The sequence below is a fragment of the Poecile atricapillus genome, chromosome 1 (genome assembly GCF_030490865.1).
Source record: "Poecile atricapillus isolate bPoeAtr1 chromosome 1, bPoeAtr1.hap1, whole genome shotgun sequence".
Taxonomy (NCBI): Eukaryota; Metazoa; Chordata; class Aves; order Passeriformes; family Paridae; genus Poecile; species Poecile atricapillus.
This window is the reverse complement of record NC_081249.1, coordinates 73,572,598-73,590,703: the sequence shown is the minus strand read 5'-3', so window position 1 is coordinate 73,590,703 and position 18,106 is coordinate 73,572,598. Positions and strand designations below refer to the sequence as shown.

At 41.4% G+C, this 18,106-nt stretch overlaps 1 protein-coding gene across 1 annotated transcript in view; it reads left to right on the top strand.

Annotated features, from left to right (window-relative positions):
* Window positions 1-5,153: 5,153 nt before the first annotated feature.
* DDX10 (DEAD-box helicase 10) overlaps window positions 5,154-18,106 on the top strand; it is a 160,034-nt gene continuing 147,081 nt past the window's right edge. The window contains exons 1-8 of the mRNA XM_058864478.1: window positions 5,154-5,367; window positions 9,687-9,747; window positions 9,996-10,126; window positions 11,750-11,908; window positions 12,343-12,463; window positions 13,593-13,782; window positions 15,810-15,936; window positions 17,134-17,296. Of these exons, the coding sequence (XP_058720461.1) occupies window positions 5,182-5,367; window positions 9,687-9,747; window positions 9,996-10,126; window positions 11,750-11,908; window positions 12,343-12,463; window positions 13,593-13,782; window positions 15,810-15,936; window positions 17,134-17,296 (1,138 nt within the window). The 5' untranslated portion in view covers window positions 5,154-5,181. The remainder of the gene's footprint in view (window positions 5,368-9,686; window positions 9,748-9,995; window positions 10,127-11,749; window positions 11,909-12,342; window positions 12,464-13,592; window positions 13,783-15,809; window positions 15,937-17,133; window positions 17,297-18,106) is intronic.

Below are 18,106 nucleotides of genomic sequence, written 5' to 3'. Positions count from 1 at the left end.
TACATCTCAGTCACCAGCCCAGGATCTCAGCTCGTCCCTGCTGTTTCAGCTGACTGTTCCTCAGAGCCCCGCAGGAGCACCGGGACCGCCCGCCCGAGGGGGTTTGTGAAGCAAAGCCTCTCCTCCATCCCGTCTCAGCCGAGAAGGCTGTCAAGGGGTCCCTGGTTCTGTTTTCTTGTTAATGCTGTAGTTATTGTTGTTTGTGTGCCTTGTTATACATACTAGTAAAGAACTGCTATTCCTACCCCCAGATCTCTGCCTGAGAGCCAGCCCCTTGATTTCAGAATTATAATAATTTGAAGGGAGGGGGTTTCCATTTTTCATTCCAAGGGAGGCTCCTGCCTTCCCTAGCAGACATCTGTCTTTCCAGCCAAGACAGTCTGATAGGAACATTACCTCTGTTAAAAAGAACTTACAAATCTGACTGCTATTTCCATACTTTTCCTGAACTGTTCTGATGCTACATCGTAGTAGTGCAAATATTACATTAAGATCCATCCTTTCACTGTGGGTGTCTCATTCAGAGACAGTCAGGCATGATATTCTCACATGCTTTCTCTCAAATCTTCTGAAGCACAGCAAGTAAGCCTTGGAAGATAAGGGTATTGAGAGCCATTGAAGAAATTCTCCTAGCACATGGTTGTTTTATTGAGAAGGGCTTTAGTGGTATTTCTAACCAACAAGTGGTTCTTCTGGGGTCACTTCCTCTGGTTTGCTGACTACTTCTTTAGGTGCATGATCAAAATTGTGGAAAAATGGAAAGTAAGCAGGTTAGTATAAAATGATGAAGGATTTAATGTGAATGCTAAAGTTTAATTTAAATACATACAGTGGTAATTTGAAAAAGATATTATCAAATAAAATCAACATTTACTTATCTTAAATTCCTGTAGAGATTCACAGAGGAAATGTTTATCTGGGGTATGTGAATGAGAGTCTATGTGGCTGCATGAGGCACCAGGAGAAGTGGTACAGCAGGAGTGTAAGGAGTGATGCACTTGCAGCAAGTCAACAGATCACAACCAACCATGAAATGAAAGAAAGAATATCGGTAAGAATGGGGAATTGGCAAGATTTGGGTGTTGGGCCAACAGTTCTAAATCCTTGGCGTGAAGAAAGCCCAATGAAACATGGAGTGTGGTAGAACTCAGCTTGGCCCTGAGGTTTTCTCAAGAGAGAATGTGAAGGATACCACAGATTGTGAACCATTGTCACCATTCAGGATAACCCCAGACAAAGTGACGAGGGCTTGATTGTCAGGGCACGGCAAGGACTGGCTGCTCTGTAAGAGCCAGGATCTCAGCCTGCTAACACAGCCCCTGAGTGAGGGAGCAGGGCATGCCCACAGGTGGAAGCTGTGGTCAACCAGGAGTCCCACTCATCAAACACATCTGAGGCAGGCCCAAGGTCAAGCTGGAAAATCAATTGCCTGGTCAGGGACAAGATGAGGATGAGGATCAGGATGAAGTCTGGTGGCCATAATCAGGGTCAGATACAGTCATTCATGACTGGGCATGTCCACAGTGACAAAGCAGGACCGAGGTCAAGCCAGGAAGTTATTCTGCAGCTCTGGGTCCCAGCCAGTGGGGTCTATGGCCAAGGTGAGCTGGGGACCAACATGATACATGACATAACTCAGGAGAGGGCCTGAAGCTGCAGGGTGGACCTGTGCCAGGATGTAGGAGGAGACTGAGGTGAGGCTGGTCAGGGCCATTAAGGTCTGTCTATGAGTGCCCTCAGGGCTCTGACCTTGATACTTGGTGCCCCTTGTCCTCCTCACCATAAATAACTCTTTTGAAACACACAGATGTTCATGCTTATGAGTAGGAAAGATTGAGTATGCATGACAGTGAAATCTATGGAGAATGAAATAGGTCTTGTTTAAAGTGAAAAAGTGCTGCCTTCTCTGTGGTCGTGTATAGGGACTTGTTACTTTTATGGTTATAGCTGTACTCCCTCCATTTCTTCCAATTACAAGAAAACAACTGGGCTTGAATCATTTATTTGAATCATTTATCATCTCTCTCTCTCAATCTCTCTCAGAAGGACCTCTGGTTTTGCCACAGTTTTAGGGATAGTATTATTACAGGACAACTAAAATGTTAAATGTCTTATTATAAATTTTACAAGGTAGAATTTGTTCTTGTATAAAAGGAAAACTTTTACAAACCCCTGGCTGTTTCTCAGGTAAGCCCCTCAGGGTGAGAGGACACCAGAGAAATTAGAAGAGTGGTTCCAGAGCCCTTGCAGGCTCCCACACCTCCAGCTTGGAGCTCCATCCAGCATTTTACCTTTAACTGGGGGACACAGGACAAGGCCCTTTTGACTTTCTGTTTTCCTTTCCTGGTATATGGACCTCTTGGCTAACGAGAAAATTAATTATTAAAAAGCATCAGCATGATTTCATGCTTTTCAGATGCTTTTCAAAGCATTCATGACAGCAGCATAAAAAGCTGTTTTAGAAACAGGACAGCAAGATATTATTTTTCTTTTTCTTTCTTTTTTCATTGAGGATTTATGTCTGTCATGACTCACAGACCACTGCTGCTGTTCTGTTATGAAAGAGATGAGCCCTACAGGCAAAACACAGACCAGGTGAGCAAAGACAGCATGTTCAAACACATCACTTTTACCGTACATTTACTTAGGAAAAGAGTAAACTTACTCCTGCAACAGCAGGAACTCTACACAGGAGGGTTTTTGCCTGTTTGTTTTTCTATTACAGCCAGACATAAAATGCTTAAACTGGCAGCTAAGCCCTCTGACAGCCTGTGCTAGACTGGGACTTTGTTTTGTACGGCAAAGTAATGTGCTGTAACTGTGGGAAACATGAACCATTCCCCAAAACACATCCTCTGGGGTGGATCAGCATCTTCTGCAAGCAACTTTTTATCACGTAGCTTTGGACAAAACCATTTTTGTTTCAAGAATAAAACCTTCAGTATACTTACGTATTCATCTGCACAGCAATAAACCCCTAGGAAAAAACCATTGCATTCAAAGCTGTACCTGTGAGGAGAGACCTCCCTGGGGCATATTTAAGGAAGATTTTTCCATTCCCTCCTGAAATTAGTAACTTCATGAATTTTAAAGGGAAACCAAACATTTCTATGATCATAGGTTTCCCTGATCTCAGGGAGAAGGGAAAACATCTTTCAGTGATACACTCAACATATGTATGGCAAAAGTGGAGCTAATTAAGAGACACTCCCTTTTCCCTTGGCTTTCTGGAATTCCAAACCCTCATCAGAGACAGCAATTATTTTGGGAGTCTTTCACTGTTCCCCTCATCAGTGTGTTTACTTCCGTCTTATGCCATTGCATAAATATGTTTGTAATTTTCTCTTCCTGATGTGGCACAATAATTCCACAGCCTGTTTTTGTTTTTAATTCTGTGTGCTGATGAAGTGCTAAAACTGACTCAGCGAATTGTTTCTGACCGCTGAACAGCTGCAGAGCAATGCAGACCTTCCCATTGGGAGGGGTTAAAAATTGGTGAACATAAAGATAGTGTAATATAAATCTGCAGGTTGGGTAAATCTAGTTTGTTGAGAGAGATCTGCCTCTTATAGACACCAGCCTTACACTAAAACAATTCTGTGTGTTTGCAGTTTTCCCTGTGACTTACTGGCAACCCTTTGCATAGTTCAAGGCTCTGAGCCAAGGCCATTAAGACTGACTACAGCTGTATTATGAAAGGTCAAAGCACATGTCAGAGCTTAGACCCAGCACCTTAAACACGAGTCTTTCACTTTATGTCTTTCAACTGAGTTTTGATTTTTCCGAATTTGTCAGTTTCCCCCTGTAATGAATGAGCAAATAAAACATTTACAGCCTTGCCACAGAACTCTTCCTCCTGATACTAGATCCAGAGTACTCACTCTAGCCCTGGGGCCCTCAGTACAAGAAAGACATGGACCTGTTGGAATGAGTCCAGGGGAGGCCATGAAAGATAAGAAAGAGTGGTAGAGCACCTCCTCTATGAAGACGGGCTGAGAGAGCTGTTCGGCCTGGAGAAGGCTCCAGGGAGACCTTGTAACAGCAGTCCAGTATCTAAAAGGCGCTTATGACACCAAGCTGAGCGGTGTGCCTGACACACTTCAGGGATGGGATGCCATCCACAGGCACCTGGACAAGCTTGTGAACTGGGCCTGTGGGACTTTCATGAGGATTAAGTGCACCAAGTGCAAGGTGCTCCACATGGGTCTGGGCAGTTCCCGGTATGAACACAGGCAAACAAATGGAGAGCAGCCGTGCTGAGAAGGACTTGGTGGTGCTGGTGGGTGATTCTGCCCCTCTGCTCTGCTCTGCTCTGCTCAGACCTGCAGGGCTGCAGCAGCTCTGGGGTTCCAGCACAGGGAGGATATGGACCTGCTGGAGTTAGTACAGAGGAGGGACACCAGGGTGTTTAGAGGGAGTGAGAACCTCCCGTGTGAAGAAAGGCTGAGAGGACTGGGATTGTTCAGCCTGGAAAAGAGAAGGCTTTGGGGTGGCCTAATTGCAGCCTTTGAGTACCTGGTAGGGGGCCTACAAGTAGGCTGGAGAGGGACTTCCCCCAAGAGCAGGTAGTGCTCTACAAGGGGTAAGAACAAAAACAAGAACAAAAGGGGAAAGAACAAAAAACAAGGTGGAATGGATTCAAACTAAAAGAGGCCAGGTTTAGATTAGATATTAGGAAGAAATTCTTCACTGTGAGCGTGGTGAGGCATGGGAACAGGCTGCCCAGAGCAGCTGTGGATGCGGCATCCCTGGAGTGTCCAAGGCCAGGCTGGATGGGGCTTTGAACAACCTGGTGTAGTGAGCAGTGCCCCTGCCCACGGCAGAGGGGCTGGAACTGGATAATCTTTAAGGCCCTTTCCAACCGAATCCATTCTGTGATTCCCCCACACCACCCCATTGCTGAGAACAAAATTTATGCCCTCACTTACCACATAACCCTTTTCTATTAAGGCTTTCCGTTTTATAATCTATCACAGCCTATTTTCCTTGCTGCGGCACGAACTCATTTTTCTGGGCTGTGCTCCACACACCCCGACTTCCCTCCGACACCCGCACCACCCTTCAGCCCCGGCGGAGCGCGGCCCGGGCCGGGCGGGGCCTGGCGGCGGCGCGGCCCGAGTGACGCGCTCCGCCTGCGCCCGCCCGCCCCGCCCGTGCGCCAGTCTCGCGGGGCCCGGCAGCATGGGCCGGCCCGGCGGCGGCGCGGCCACGGAGGCCACCATGGACCCCGTGCGCAGCTTCGAGCGGTGGAAGAAGAAATACACCCGGCGGACGAAGAGGCTGCGGCTGCAGCGCAAGGAGAGGAAGCGGCCCGAGTGGCAGGTGGAGCGGGAGAACATCGGCCGCCTGATGCAGCGCTACCCCGAGGTGCGGCCGGGCCGGGGAGCGAGGGGCTGTGCGGGGCGGGCGGGCACGGCGGTCTGGGAGCAAGCGACTCCTCTCCTCGTGTGGCGTGTGTGTGGATAGAACTGGGAGGAGGAGGGATGGTGTCTGTGTGCGGGTCCTGGGCAGGGGTGGGGAGCCCCCCTGTTTGGCAGGGCTGCTGGTGGTGCCTGTAGGTAGGAGGTGTGTTGGGTGGCACTGCTCTGTGGCGGGCAGAGGGCTTTCACGAGGTAGAGATGATGCTGTGTCCTTTTTCCCTGGGCAGAAGAGAAGGGGCCAGTAGCTGCTTTGGTGGAGGTGACTGGACAGGCTGTGGAGCCGGGGGCAGTGGGACCCTCGGGCGGGGGAGTTCGTGGTCAGGAGGGCAGCGAGGAGGAGGAGGAGGCTGAAGCAGGTGGTGGGAAAGGTTCTAACAGGGGCACTTGGCCCTTCTCACCAGGCAATGTGAGTGGAGATAGAACACGTTTGTCTCCATAGAAGACGCACGACAAGCATACCATCAGTATGAATGAATGTGTTTAGCCTTAAGTCAGGAAATAGGTATTTGAGTGAGAGACCTGAAGTGAGTGGTGTTGGTTTTGTCACTCAGATCCCCTTGAATTCCTGGGGGAGATGGTCGGCTTTGGAATCACACTGATCAGTGGAAAGCACGGGTTAGATGTGTGCTGCCTGTGGTGCTGCTCTGCCTCCTGCCGACTTTTGCTGAGTTTTCAGGACAGTTGTACTTGGTTATGCAGCACTCGGCACAGCTGGTGGTAATGATTTTTTGGTGGTTGTAGTTTGATTGAGCAGAAAGTAAGACAAGAGGTATAGAAGAAACACATCTGTTACCATAAAGAGGTCCTGTTAGCTCCGTTAGTTAAGATTCAGCAAGTTAGTATTCTTCAGCTTTACTGGATCATTTGCTTTGCTGCTTGAAAGCAAATGGCATGTTCCTCTACTCCTAGCCTTGGCTATGTTAATGTTTATGGATGTTTCCATTTCACTGTGTCTGCACATCCATCTGTTTCTGGGCATGGGTGGTGATAGTTCTGTTTTACTGTGCAGCTTGGGGCAGCATAGGTGGGGATCAGATAGTGGAAGGTTGTGTTTGTGTGTGGTTTTAGATGTTGAAGAAAAGAGGCTTGTAATGTTCCGGCATGTTTGCATCAGAATTAAGAAAGGGTAAACATATGCTTGTATTAGTATAGTTCTGGGTGCTCTTGGTCTCACCTCTGCTGGGGTTTTGCTGTCCTTTTGCTCTGGGATACTCTTGCCTGTGAACATACAGGTGGGTTGACTGTCCACCTAACTTCTTGTTTTCAGTCCTTCAGATATTCTTTCCTGATCCCTGACAAAGTTTTCTACTGGGTCTCCAGTGTTTCTTCTGTATTACCCTGGATCTAGTTAAAGTGGGAGTGGGAATTGTGAAGAAGTGCCATGTACTTGGATCTTCAGGGGCCTCCAGTGAGTTCTGCATGATGCAGATCCCTTAGGGACAAGGGAAGTAGAAAGGAAAGGAGGTAAGCTCCTCTCTGAAGAGCACTGCCTGGGTTCTCTGGCACATAGGCTGTGTGTGGGTTAGATTTAATTTTAGCGTGCATGGAACAGTGGTAGAATGGCTGATGGATGCACCATGATCCAGCTTGGCCTCCTGTCCATAATTTCGTGTGTGAGAATGACTGTGGTGGATAAACAAGACAAAATTAATAATTAAGACTCAACCACTATACTTTGCTACTGGATTATTTTTTTCCATTTGTTGACATGTGATGGTAAGTGTGTGGCAGCATAGATGGAAAATGTGAAATTTAGTTTCACTGTGTCCATATCATGGGACCATTTTGTGTGTTATACGTTCATAGCTGAGCTGTTTTCTGTTCATTCAGTGACTTTGTTGCCTGACTGTCAGGCCACTGATGGACATGGTCTTTTCCCAGCAGTTGTGCTGATGAAAAGCATTAACAGCGTAACTGATGTGCTGGGGAGCTGTTTGTGAAAAATCCTTTCTAGTCTGCTCAGTGTCAAATTAGTTGAGTTAGATGAGAATAGCACTTGAAGTATTTGAAATGAGCTGGCTGCTCTCACATGGAGGTGATTAGAGAGATCACAGTTACATGTTCCCAGCAGATGAGCAGAGGCAGTAACTTTGGACAGGGAAACAAACCAAGTAGAAGTTGGTGGTGTTTTCCACTGGTGCATGTAGATGTGGAATAGGACTGTCAGAAGATCTACCTCAGACATCAGTCCTGGCTGTGCCTTCAATTTGGACATGACTTAAAAAATATACCCATACCTTCAGACTTTAAGGGTACTACAGCATAAGATTATTCAGCTCCTGGAAGTATGTAAGGCAGAGAAGTAATATATGAAGCTTTGTGACATGTCCTTTCCCAACATTCCTTGGTCTTTTAGTACTGTTCTCACTTTTTTCCTTGTATGTTCCTTGAACGAACTGGGCTTATGCATGTAATAATTTTTAAATTGATTTAGAGAAGTTTGAGGTAGAAGAGTGGAACAATATTTGTCTTCTTTTTCGATTAATGCATCTGTTCTTACTGAGTCATCTCGAGTTAAAAAGAAGTTGACTACTGAAATACTTTAATTATTTAGAACAATTTCAGATTGCTGCAATAGCCCATTTGATGTATCACTGATCTGTTAAAATCTGTCCCTTTGGTTGCACATAATCGATTGCATGAATTTTTTTTGATGTTAGTAAAATACTTTTCCCTCCTGTAGGCCTATTGTTTTTCTATTCAGATAGTCTCTTGGCTGAAATTAACCAGAAACTGTATGCATCAATGAAATGTAAATATTTTACGTGCAAAATAGTAAAACTGGGAATTACCAACTGAATTTGGAAGTACTTGTCAAGAATTCCAATTTATGAAAGTCAAAAAAAGACCTTTATTTATGGTGATTCTGGTAGGATTCTTTCCCTCCTCCAAAATAATGTTTGGCAAAAGTTTTATTGCTCTGTTAGGACACAGTGAAAGCTTGAAATCTGCCTTGCAAAAGCTTTGCCTTGAAATGTATCAAAACCAGGTTTTAATAAGAGCGTTATTGCCTTTTACCTGTTTTCACCTTTTATTTATAGAGATTAAATTAATGTATTAAGTTACTTGTCTTGATGAGAGTGCTGTTGTGATTTAGGTGCTTTAATCAGCTATAACCTCTCAGTTTTCTATAAGAGGCAGAGCCTGTAAAAGGCTTGGTACTTAAGGAGATACAAGGCTGATCTGACAGCTCAGTAGCTCTTTATCTGAAGCCTTCTCTGGAATTGTTAACACAAGATGTCAGGAAGGTCTCAAGACTGTTTTGCTTCGTCCCTGATTTGGGAGATTTTTGTTCAGCAGTTTGTGGGAGATAAACAATGTCTGTTAGAAAGGCATGAGTTGAAAGGTCCAAATTTGACATTTAGAAATCTCAGTTTATGGATTTTTGTCAGCGTGCATTCAAAGCTGTATAGTCTACCTTCTTTTTCAGGCTTTATAAATACAGTAGTCTCTTTTTTTCTTGGGTTTTTTGTCTTGCTACTATTAGTTGTGAACTTTGCCAGTGAAAGCTCTTCACATCTGCTAGAACAGCCTTGAAAATAATTCATTTTTTCCCAAGAGCTCTACTTGGCACCTCATCTGTGTAAATCATTGAACAAACTCATGGACTCAAACACATTTTGTTGGGGACTCTGTGTGTGTGTGTAACTAACAACTCTCAAATCTGGGTGCATACAGAAGGCTAAGTTAGTAGGTGTCAGGACAACGAACTACTTTTTTAGTATTTTTTTTTTTTTAACCCTGTCGGACAACTCTAAAAAATTTAATATACTGAGTGCTATAGGTTGGTGAATCTGGTAAGCTTCAGGACATAGGTGAACTCTTCTTTTCCCAGTCAGACAGATGTAATATTGCTGCTGCTCTGGGTGCCCAAATACACCCTGCAGCGAGGATGAGCGTATATTCCCAGTAGATCCCTGCTGGGATCTGAAAACACAGCTCTGAAGAGGACATCTGGGCTCTAGCAAGGTGGAGACCAGGGGCCTTCTGAGGTCCTCTTCAGTTTGAATTTTTCTATGTTTTCATGTTGGTCTGAGCTTTAAATTGTGCTATTTGCCTGCATTGTTCAAGTATATCATTACTTGCTGAATAGTTTATGGTAAACCAGGGGTTTAGATTAGGTCAAACTAGTACAGGTTGCCAGACTAGCTAATTTGAATCATACTGAACTGCTACATGTTTATGTTAACACCAACTTGTAGAATGCTATTCTATTCCTCTCTTATGGTTGGATTGTAAGCATTGATTAAAATTTTTTTGTTTCAGATAAATGCAAGTGAAATCCAGAGATTTTCAGATTTTCCGTTGTCAAAGAAAACCCTTAAAGGTGAGTATAGAACTTTCCTTTGGAAAATAATATAAGTAAAATTGTTTATCTGCATTGTTTATCTGCATCTGAACTTTTTTTTCCCTTTAAACTAAGTTTTAGGTTAGTATTGCCATGTACATCATTTTCTAAACAGAGCAATGTGGTCATGGGCTAGACAAAATTGAATATTTTTTTTCTCTTTCTTATTTTTTTTGTTCTCTTCTCCTTCCACACTTTCTCTTCTCTTCCCACCCTGCAAATACTAGGACTGCAGGAAGCTCAGTATCGTGTGGTAACAGAGATACAGAGGCAAACCATAGGTTTGGCTTTACAAGGCAAAGATGTACTTGGAGCTGCAAAGACTGGATCGGGCAAAACATTGGCTTTTATTGTTCCAGTAAGTAATATACAACTTTCTACTCAAGCCAAGTTATCTGTGAAATACTGATGTCAGTCAGCTTACATTAGTAGATCCTGAGAGAACAGTAAAAATTCAACTGATCTGAGTGTTTCAGGAAAGCCAAGATACTTAGGAATTGAATAAAGATGCTTGAGCTTCTGAAAGAAGTGTAGTTTTTGTGCTAGGAATATTCTGCAACTTAAAAGTTTCATCTTGATCCTTACATTAGTGGACCCTGCGTGATTTAGGAAGTGCTTTGTTTTTCTATTATGAATGTTTTCCTGGTGCAACTCTAGTTGTCCATTTTTTCTAGCATTTGAAAACTAGATGGTGGAGTTTCAGTTCCTCAGATTTTTTTAGATGACTGGTCTTCACTCCTTTAAAATGTTACAATATCGACCTTATATGACGAAGTTGACCTTAGTGATTGTGGACTTCCTGTGAGCTCCTCAGAAAACACTTCTAGGTGCAAGCAGAAAAGTGGGATGAAAACCCCTGTCATGGATGTACATGTCTGGCAGTTTTACTCAAAACATCATGATCTGCATTTCAGTTCTTCAATTTAAAAGTATAATTGAGACATGTGCTTAAAGTGCACAAATAAGTGGATGCAAACCCCAAAGGGGATAAATATTATTTTTATGAAGTTATTCTGTGTTAAACATTGCTTGCATTTTTGTAAGCATAAGTTTCTTTGGAGTCTGTTATGTCAGTAACTGTGAGAACAGTAATGGGTTCTTTGAATACCCTCTCTAGTAAAGAAGATTTATGCTTTATGCTACTTTTAAGAAAAATATTTATTAGTAGAGAATAAAAAAAATGTAGGTGGCTTCAAAAGTCTTGTGAATTTGAGAAACAAGTGAGATTACTCTATTTAAGGGTAGAAGTACTTTGTTTTACAAACCTTATTTTAAAACAATTTTAGAGAAGAGGGCTATGAAAGATGCTGAAGAGCTGAGGAATGGAAAAAAATTAATTGTGCAAGTATGCTTACTAGCTGTCAGTATTTCAGAAGGCTTCAGATATTCATACCTGTAAAGCCGTTGTGCTGGGATTTGCTGACTAATACAATGTTTCTTCAATATGAATTCATAAGAGGAGGAATAATCCTGGTGTGAGCTGTACAGCAGCTTTAGTTGGAATGCTCTGTATGTAATGTGTGGATAATACTGCTTCAAGTCTATAAGCCCGAATTAAAGCTTCAATAATTAACGTTCTTCCAGGTGCTCGTTCCATTCCTGGTTCCCACAAAACCTTTTGAGCAGGGAAATTTCTCATATTTTTCTGCATTGATTCCTATTATCATATAAATGGCCTAATTTCCAGAATTTGGCAGAGTAGGATTAATAGTGCAGTGAAGTGTTTATGATTTTCCACCCAGTACTGTCTGTCATAGGTTGGTACGGGAGAATTTTGCTAACAGCAAGTATCATTACCATTAGTTAGAATTCATATATCATCAAACTATGTAAAATGTGCACTGATGTTCCTTCATGTCATTATTTTAATTAATGTGGCTTTGTCTTTTTTTTTTTTTAAATGACACTTTCTGTTACCAATTTATTGCACATTTTCCTTCTGAGATTTTTGTGGTGATGATAACATGGTAATTTCCTTCAGGCTTTGGAACTCCTGTATCGCCAACAGTGGACTTCAGCTGATGGCCTGGGGGTTTTGATAATATCGCCTACCCGGGAGCTGGCGTATCAAACCTTCAAGGTTCTACGTAAAGTGGGGAAGAATCATGAATTCTCAGCTGGTCTTATCATTGGAGGAAAGGTGCGTGTCCTCTCTTGCAGTTTGCTCTGGGGAAGCATAGCTGAGTGCTGTATCAAGTGCTTTCCTGGGTTTGAAAAGTCAAGGGGGAGTGTAGTTAGTGGGAACCTATCAGTGACCCACTAATTTTCTTCTGTGTATTCTGTGTCTTGTGAAACTTTTTGATGCATATTTAAATTTTTTTCCGTGTCCATGACTGGATGGACCTTCCTGTCAAGTCTTCCAGGATGATCCTGTTAATTTAGATTACTCTGAAATACTTTTTCCTCAAGCCACAGATGTAAGCATGCTGAAGAAATGGTGGCATATCTGTGGGAAGAGAAAAGGCTGCTCCTTGACTATTATTTCTAAAAGCTGTTAATAGGTTAAACTGGCCTGACTGTCTCTGGTATTGGACTTCTAGTCTGAAGAACTAAGCTGGATTAACTCCATTTCAGGATCTGAAAGAAGAGTCTGAAAGAATCCATCACATAAATATGCTAATTTGCACTCCAGGACGGCTTTTACAACACATGGATGAAACTTCCTATTTCTATGCATCTGATCTACAAATGTTGAGTAAGTTTTTTAAGTACTTGAAAGTACTTGGGAATATTGTAACAGCTCATAATTGTGTGCAGCACTTCCTTGCATAAGTGTTTATTCTTGTCATGGTATGTAGATGAAATGGCATTTAAACATTTAATTTTCGCATGTTCAAATTAAATTAAAGAACAGCAAAACCCCTTTCTTGTGTGTACTTTCTCTGAAGCAGTTGCTGAACATGCCTTCCTTAGGATGATAAGAACAAGCGGGGGATTTAGTAAGGAACCCAAACCCTAGTGTAGTGCCCCATATAATCTTTTACATTTGTCTTTACTAATGCTGAGCTTACCTTTCTGGCTATGGCTCTTGTGCCTTTCCTGACATGATAATCAACAAGCTATATAGGATATACACTGCAGTGTGTGCATTTTGCACCAGTTCTAGAAAACATTTTTCTTTGTGTTTTAAGACAGATTTCTGCTCATTTGTTCTTTTGTTTGCATTGTTAACATTGTTTTCATCCTTCCAAGCTGAACAAAAATTTTTACTGTAATGAAAAGGTTTGCCTGTTACTAAGAACTGCATAATCTTTAGCATAGCTTGAGGAGCTTAGAAGCAATTAAGAAGCTAATGAAGCTGATAAAATGTGAAATTATGCTTGCTACACTTAGTACAATTCATGGCAGTTAGACAAGAATTGCATTAAATATAGGCTTTTTTAAAGCTTTGTCTCTGTGCTACTTGGTTTATACCCTTTATTTCAATGGTAAATTCAGTTTAGGTACAGGAAGGTGTTTTGCTCTTTCACAAATACTACAACACTATTTTACATTCTGTACATTTATTTCAGTAATAGGACAGGGAGTCTTTGTAAATTGCCAAACTGTTTACCTGAGATGCTGATCTTTTTGCTTCTGCATGTGAAACTGAGGGCTGTAGTGCACAGATTATGGGAAATGCTCTAGTTTCTGTTGCAGGTATTTTTAAAAATTTGTTTTATGAAATACAGAGATATCTAAAGAGATTCCTGTCATGGACAGTAGTTAATTTAATCTCTGCATTTTAAGTACAGATAGAACTTTATGCTATATGGATTTAAGGTAGAGTTTTTTAATAACTTAATCTAAACCCAGTTTTTTCTCAAATTTATATTTCAATCCAGTTCTTGATGAAGCTGACAGAATTCTAGACATGGGGTTTGCTGATACAATGAATGCAATCATAGAAAATCTGCCTAAGAAACGCCAGACCTTGCTTTTTTCTGCAACACAAACAAAATCTGTGAAGGATCTTGCACGGCTGAGTCTGAAAGATCCAGAATATGTTTGGGTTCATGAGAAAGCCAAATTCAGGTATGTAGGGATTTTTATTTTTTTTTTCTGGGGAGTAGATAGTGATCCCATTTAACTGCTTTTCTGACATTTCCCTGAATCAGAGGTTGAGTTGTACATCCATCACTGAATCAGTGTCTGATCCTGCTGTGTGCCTTCCTGAAAGCAAGGAATTTCCAAATAAGAGGGAACTAATTCTGACTGAATCACTACAGGGAGGCTGGACCTGTGCTTGTCTTGACTCCTCAGGCAGCTTCTCTGACTGGAAATTTTTTTCCTCAGGAGGAAGCTGCAGAGTGGATTAATGCCAGCATCCTGGGGCTAGCAGCACTCGGTTCTGAATAACTTCTTTTTTGTTGTTTGCCTTCCTTGCCTCCTGCATGTGTGTGCTTACTGTGCAAGACCACCACAAATACAGTTTGTCTGTGTGCAGTTTAGAAACCTGGCTTTCCAAGGACGTGCTTTCCTCTTGGGAAAGTGCAGAATGAAAGTCTTGCTTGTGATTCAGTATTAGGTGCCCAAATGAAAGCATGTGGTGTCAGTTCACGTGGCTTCCTGATGTGTTGCATTTTCTGTGCGTGTTTAGGTCTCTGGCCCTGTGTGCGTAAAATAAATTTGTCCTGCCCTACAGTTTGAAGTAGGATGGGTGGCCCTTGCTGGAGGGGAAGTATGTGGTGTACTATGCTCAAAAAGTTTAATGTATCATTAAATGAATATTGCTTTTTGGCACATAATTTTCTTTTGAAATCCAAATGAAGAATGCAAAATCAAAATTTTGCATTTCTGTGGGTTTGTTCATCTGAGTGTCAAATTACTTATGAGCATGGATGATTCTTTTTCTGTTCCTCTGTGAAATATGCATATATTTCCATATGTAAAGTGTAGGAGAAAGGTGAAGCACAGAGATAAAAATGGCTTTCCTGGGAGCAAACAAGAAATCATCAGGAAAATGTATGGCAGAACCGCATTGTATCTTGGAGAAGTTTTCACTATTTGATTTGATTATCTCTGTACTGTACCGCAAATACCTTTTTTTAATCAGTAGTACTATCAAAGACATCTTAAACATGATTGTCAGAAAGAAGTGTTGTTAATACCATCTTAGCAGAAGAGAATGCCTTATATGTTGCCTTCATTCTGGCAGCTATCTATTTCACAGATCTCCCACGTTAGGTGAAGTCTATTTTAAAATGCATTTAATTTTTCAAAATATTTGGGAGAATTCAATTAGATAACAAACCAAATTAAAAAAAGGGAAGTATTAATTTGTTTCAGAATTTACTGCCTTAGGTTGTTGCCTTATAAAAGCAATTTCTTCTGAAAGACTTAGAAAGCAAAAAGTGCTGTGGCGTAATTCAAGTTAAGTAACAGAATAAAAACTGGAGGAGTCTCCTGTAATTTCATACTCCCAAGTGACCACCTTTAGAAAGGTAATTTTGAATACCCACGGTCTATTTAGGGTGAAGTAGAGGGGCTGTAAGAGATGAGCATTTAGATGTCTTTCAAGGGAAAATATCCCAAGGAATTTTTTTTGTTGTTTTATTTCTGCTTTTAAGAACAGAAATTGAGTTCAGATGACAATTCAGAGCTTTAGAAAGTCACTTTGCATCTCAATATAATCAGTAGAAGTACATCAGTGCTCTCTTTTTGTGCGTGATTAGACTCTGCTTTGACATTGCCTTAAGCACAACTGATGCTTTAATAGGACTAATAGACAAAATTGCATTTTAAGTCAAGGCAATTTGAATGTCGATGCTTAAACATGGAAAACGTTTGCCTCACTGGAAGTAAATGTATTTAGAAGTAACATCAAAAGTCATCTGTCCCTTCCCACTGGCTTTTAATAAGGGAATTGATGTAGCTTTCAAATGAAGCTGCTAAGACTTATTTCTCAAAGTGGGAGAGCTTTTCAGCCTGATTACTTTTCTCCTTTTTCTGAGTATGTATTCTTGGCTTAGACATTCTTGGCTTAAAAGAAAAGTGAGACATTTCTACAATTTATCTAAATGTACCTTTTTGGTGTGGTTTTGTTTTTATTTCTTCTTTAGTACCCCAGCAACTTTGGATCAGAACTATGTTGTCTGTGAGCTTCAGCAAAAAGTAAACATGTTATACTCTTTCCTGAGAACTCATTTGAAAAAGAAGAGCATTGTGTTTTTTGCAAGCTGTAAAGAGGTATGTTTTTGTCCCTCCTTCTGCCCCAGAATTTTGAAACTAATAGAATGAAGATATTTGTATAAATGTCAATGCATCAGAGAGGTGAGATTGTGGACTAATTTGCAAAAGGAAATTGGAGGATCACCTACTGCTATATGTCATTCAGGGCCTGGCTTCGAGGCAGTTCAGTGACCCAGGCTCAATGCAAGAAGGTTCTGGAGACATGAGTGTTCTCAGCCATTTTTGTGGTCTGCTGTTAAAAATGAATGCTAAAAGTTGGTGTCAGTAAGGCTCTTTTGATATGCTTCATAATTAGCTTGCAAAGTATTTCAGTAATTGTACTTGTTTTCCTTACAATCTTTTAAATCTGCATGTTTGAGAAGATGTGATTGTGAAATAGTACAGGCCAAGGTTTTTCTTACATAGCAAGTAATCCTTCAAATACCTGCTTGTATCAGTGTCTTGGGACCATTCTATGGAAGCTATTTGCATGTGTTTGACACAGGTATTTGTACCTGTAACTACTGCACGTATCAAATATTTTACAGTGCAGGTATTGCTTGCTAGTATTCTACAATAATAGACTATTTTACAATGACCTACTAAATATTCATTGTAATTCATTCACTTGTGCAAGAAGTTGCAATATTTTTTGAGTACACTGAAGTGGTTGGCTTAGTTGTACAGAAATTCTCAGAGTTGCAGCTGTTCCTGCAGCATACACAGTTTATGTAACTACTGTCTTAAAAAGATGCTAGATAGCTGCCTGCTGTAAAAAAATGCTGCATCATGGGTACTGTAGGTAAGAGTAAACAGGCTATTTTATAAGAGAACCTGTTGAAACTTGAAATAGTAAACCTCAACTGTAGACTGATATGAATTGAAGTATAAACCCCTCCAGTACTACCTAAAAGAAGTGCTTCTGATGGACTTCATACTTTGGTCCTTTGCATACAGCCTGAGTACTCATGTCCCAAGTTCTTGCTGTTACCTAGTCTGGTTTCCTTTAGGAGATGCCATCAAAAGGCATCACCATCTTTTGCCACAGTTGCTTTTGTCTTTTAGTACCTGGTTGGATAACAAGGTCTCAACATCTCTTTTCTCTGGAGAAATTTTTAATTTGGTGTGCCATGTCAATTGCTATCTGCAATGTATATGTTCTTAACATGTTTAACAGTGACTGGTAATTCTTTTCCCCCCTGATTTGTTGGGTAGGTTCAGTATCTGTTCAGAGTGTTTTGTAAGCTTCAGCCTGGTCTTCCTGTCCTGGCACTCCATGGCAAGCAGCAGCAGATGAAGAGAATGGAAGTCTACACTTGTTTTGTTCGGAAAAAGGCAGCAGTGCTTTTTGCTACAGATATTGCAGCTCGTGGCCTGGGTAGGTACCCACAGAAGCAACACCTAAACCTGTTGAGGCCTTATCAGACTTTATACTCTGAAGACTGACCCAATTTTTGAAAAATGAAGCTGTAGTTTGCTTAGGAGCTCAAAATAGAGATGCTTCTTAGTGTTCTACTGTCTCTTTACTGAAGAGGTCTGCTGCATCTGTTCTTACCTTTTCTTTTTATCCCAGAGAAACGTGTGGTATGGTAACAGTGATGTATTTGTTTACTACATGCTGTAAGGCAAGATTCTAGCAGTTTTAAGTATTTCTGATATGCCTGTATCCTGTGGGTTATTCCAAAGGATATGAAAAATTGCTAACCTACTGGTATGTGGAAATGGAAACCTGAAATTTTAAGGTCTGTTATATGAGTGGCATTGTAGGACTGCACTGATAAGGAGACAGAAAGATAAATGAGGGTAAAAAGGTATTTTTTTGCTTTTAGTTCTTGGAGGCATTTAAGTACAACGCAGGACTTTTCAGGAGTCCAGTCATTCTCTGAGGTAGCAAACTGTTGTCCAAAATGTGAGGTTTTGTCACTCTGTTACAAAAAGAAAGAAGGTGCTCTCAAAGTCAAGTCAGGAACGAAAAAGAGTTCTCATACCTTCCATACTGCTGAACTCTCACGAGTGACTATCTAATTTAGGCATGGTTAGTTTGGATTAGAGTGTGGGTATAATTCTAGAATTCAATATAGCTGCAGATTTGGTTTGGAAGTAGCACTTCAGTTCAAAGCATGCTGCTGCTGAGTGAAGTGCAGCAGTTAGAAAAGGCTTATTATTAATACCATTGACAGTAAAGGTT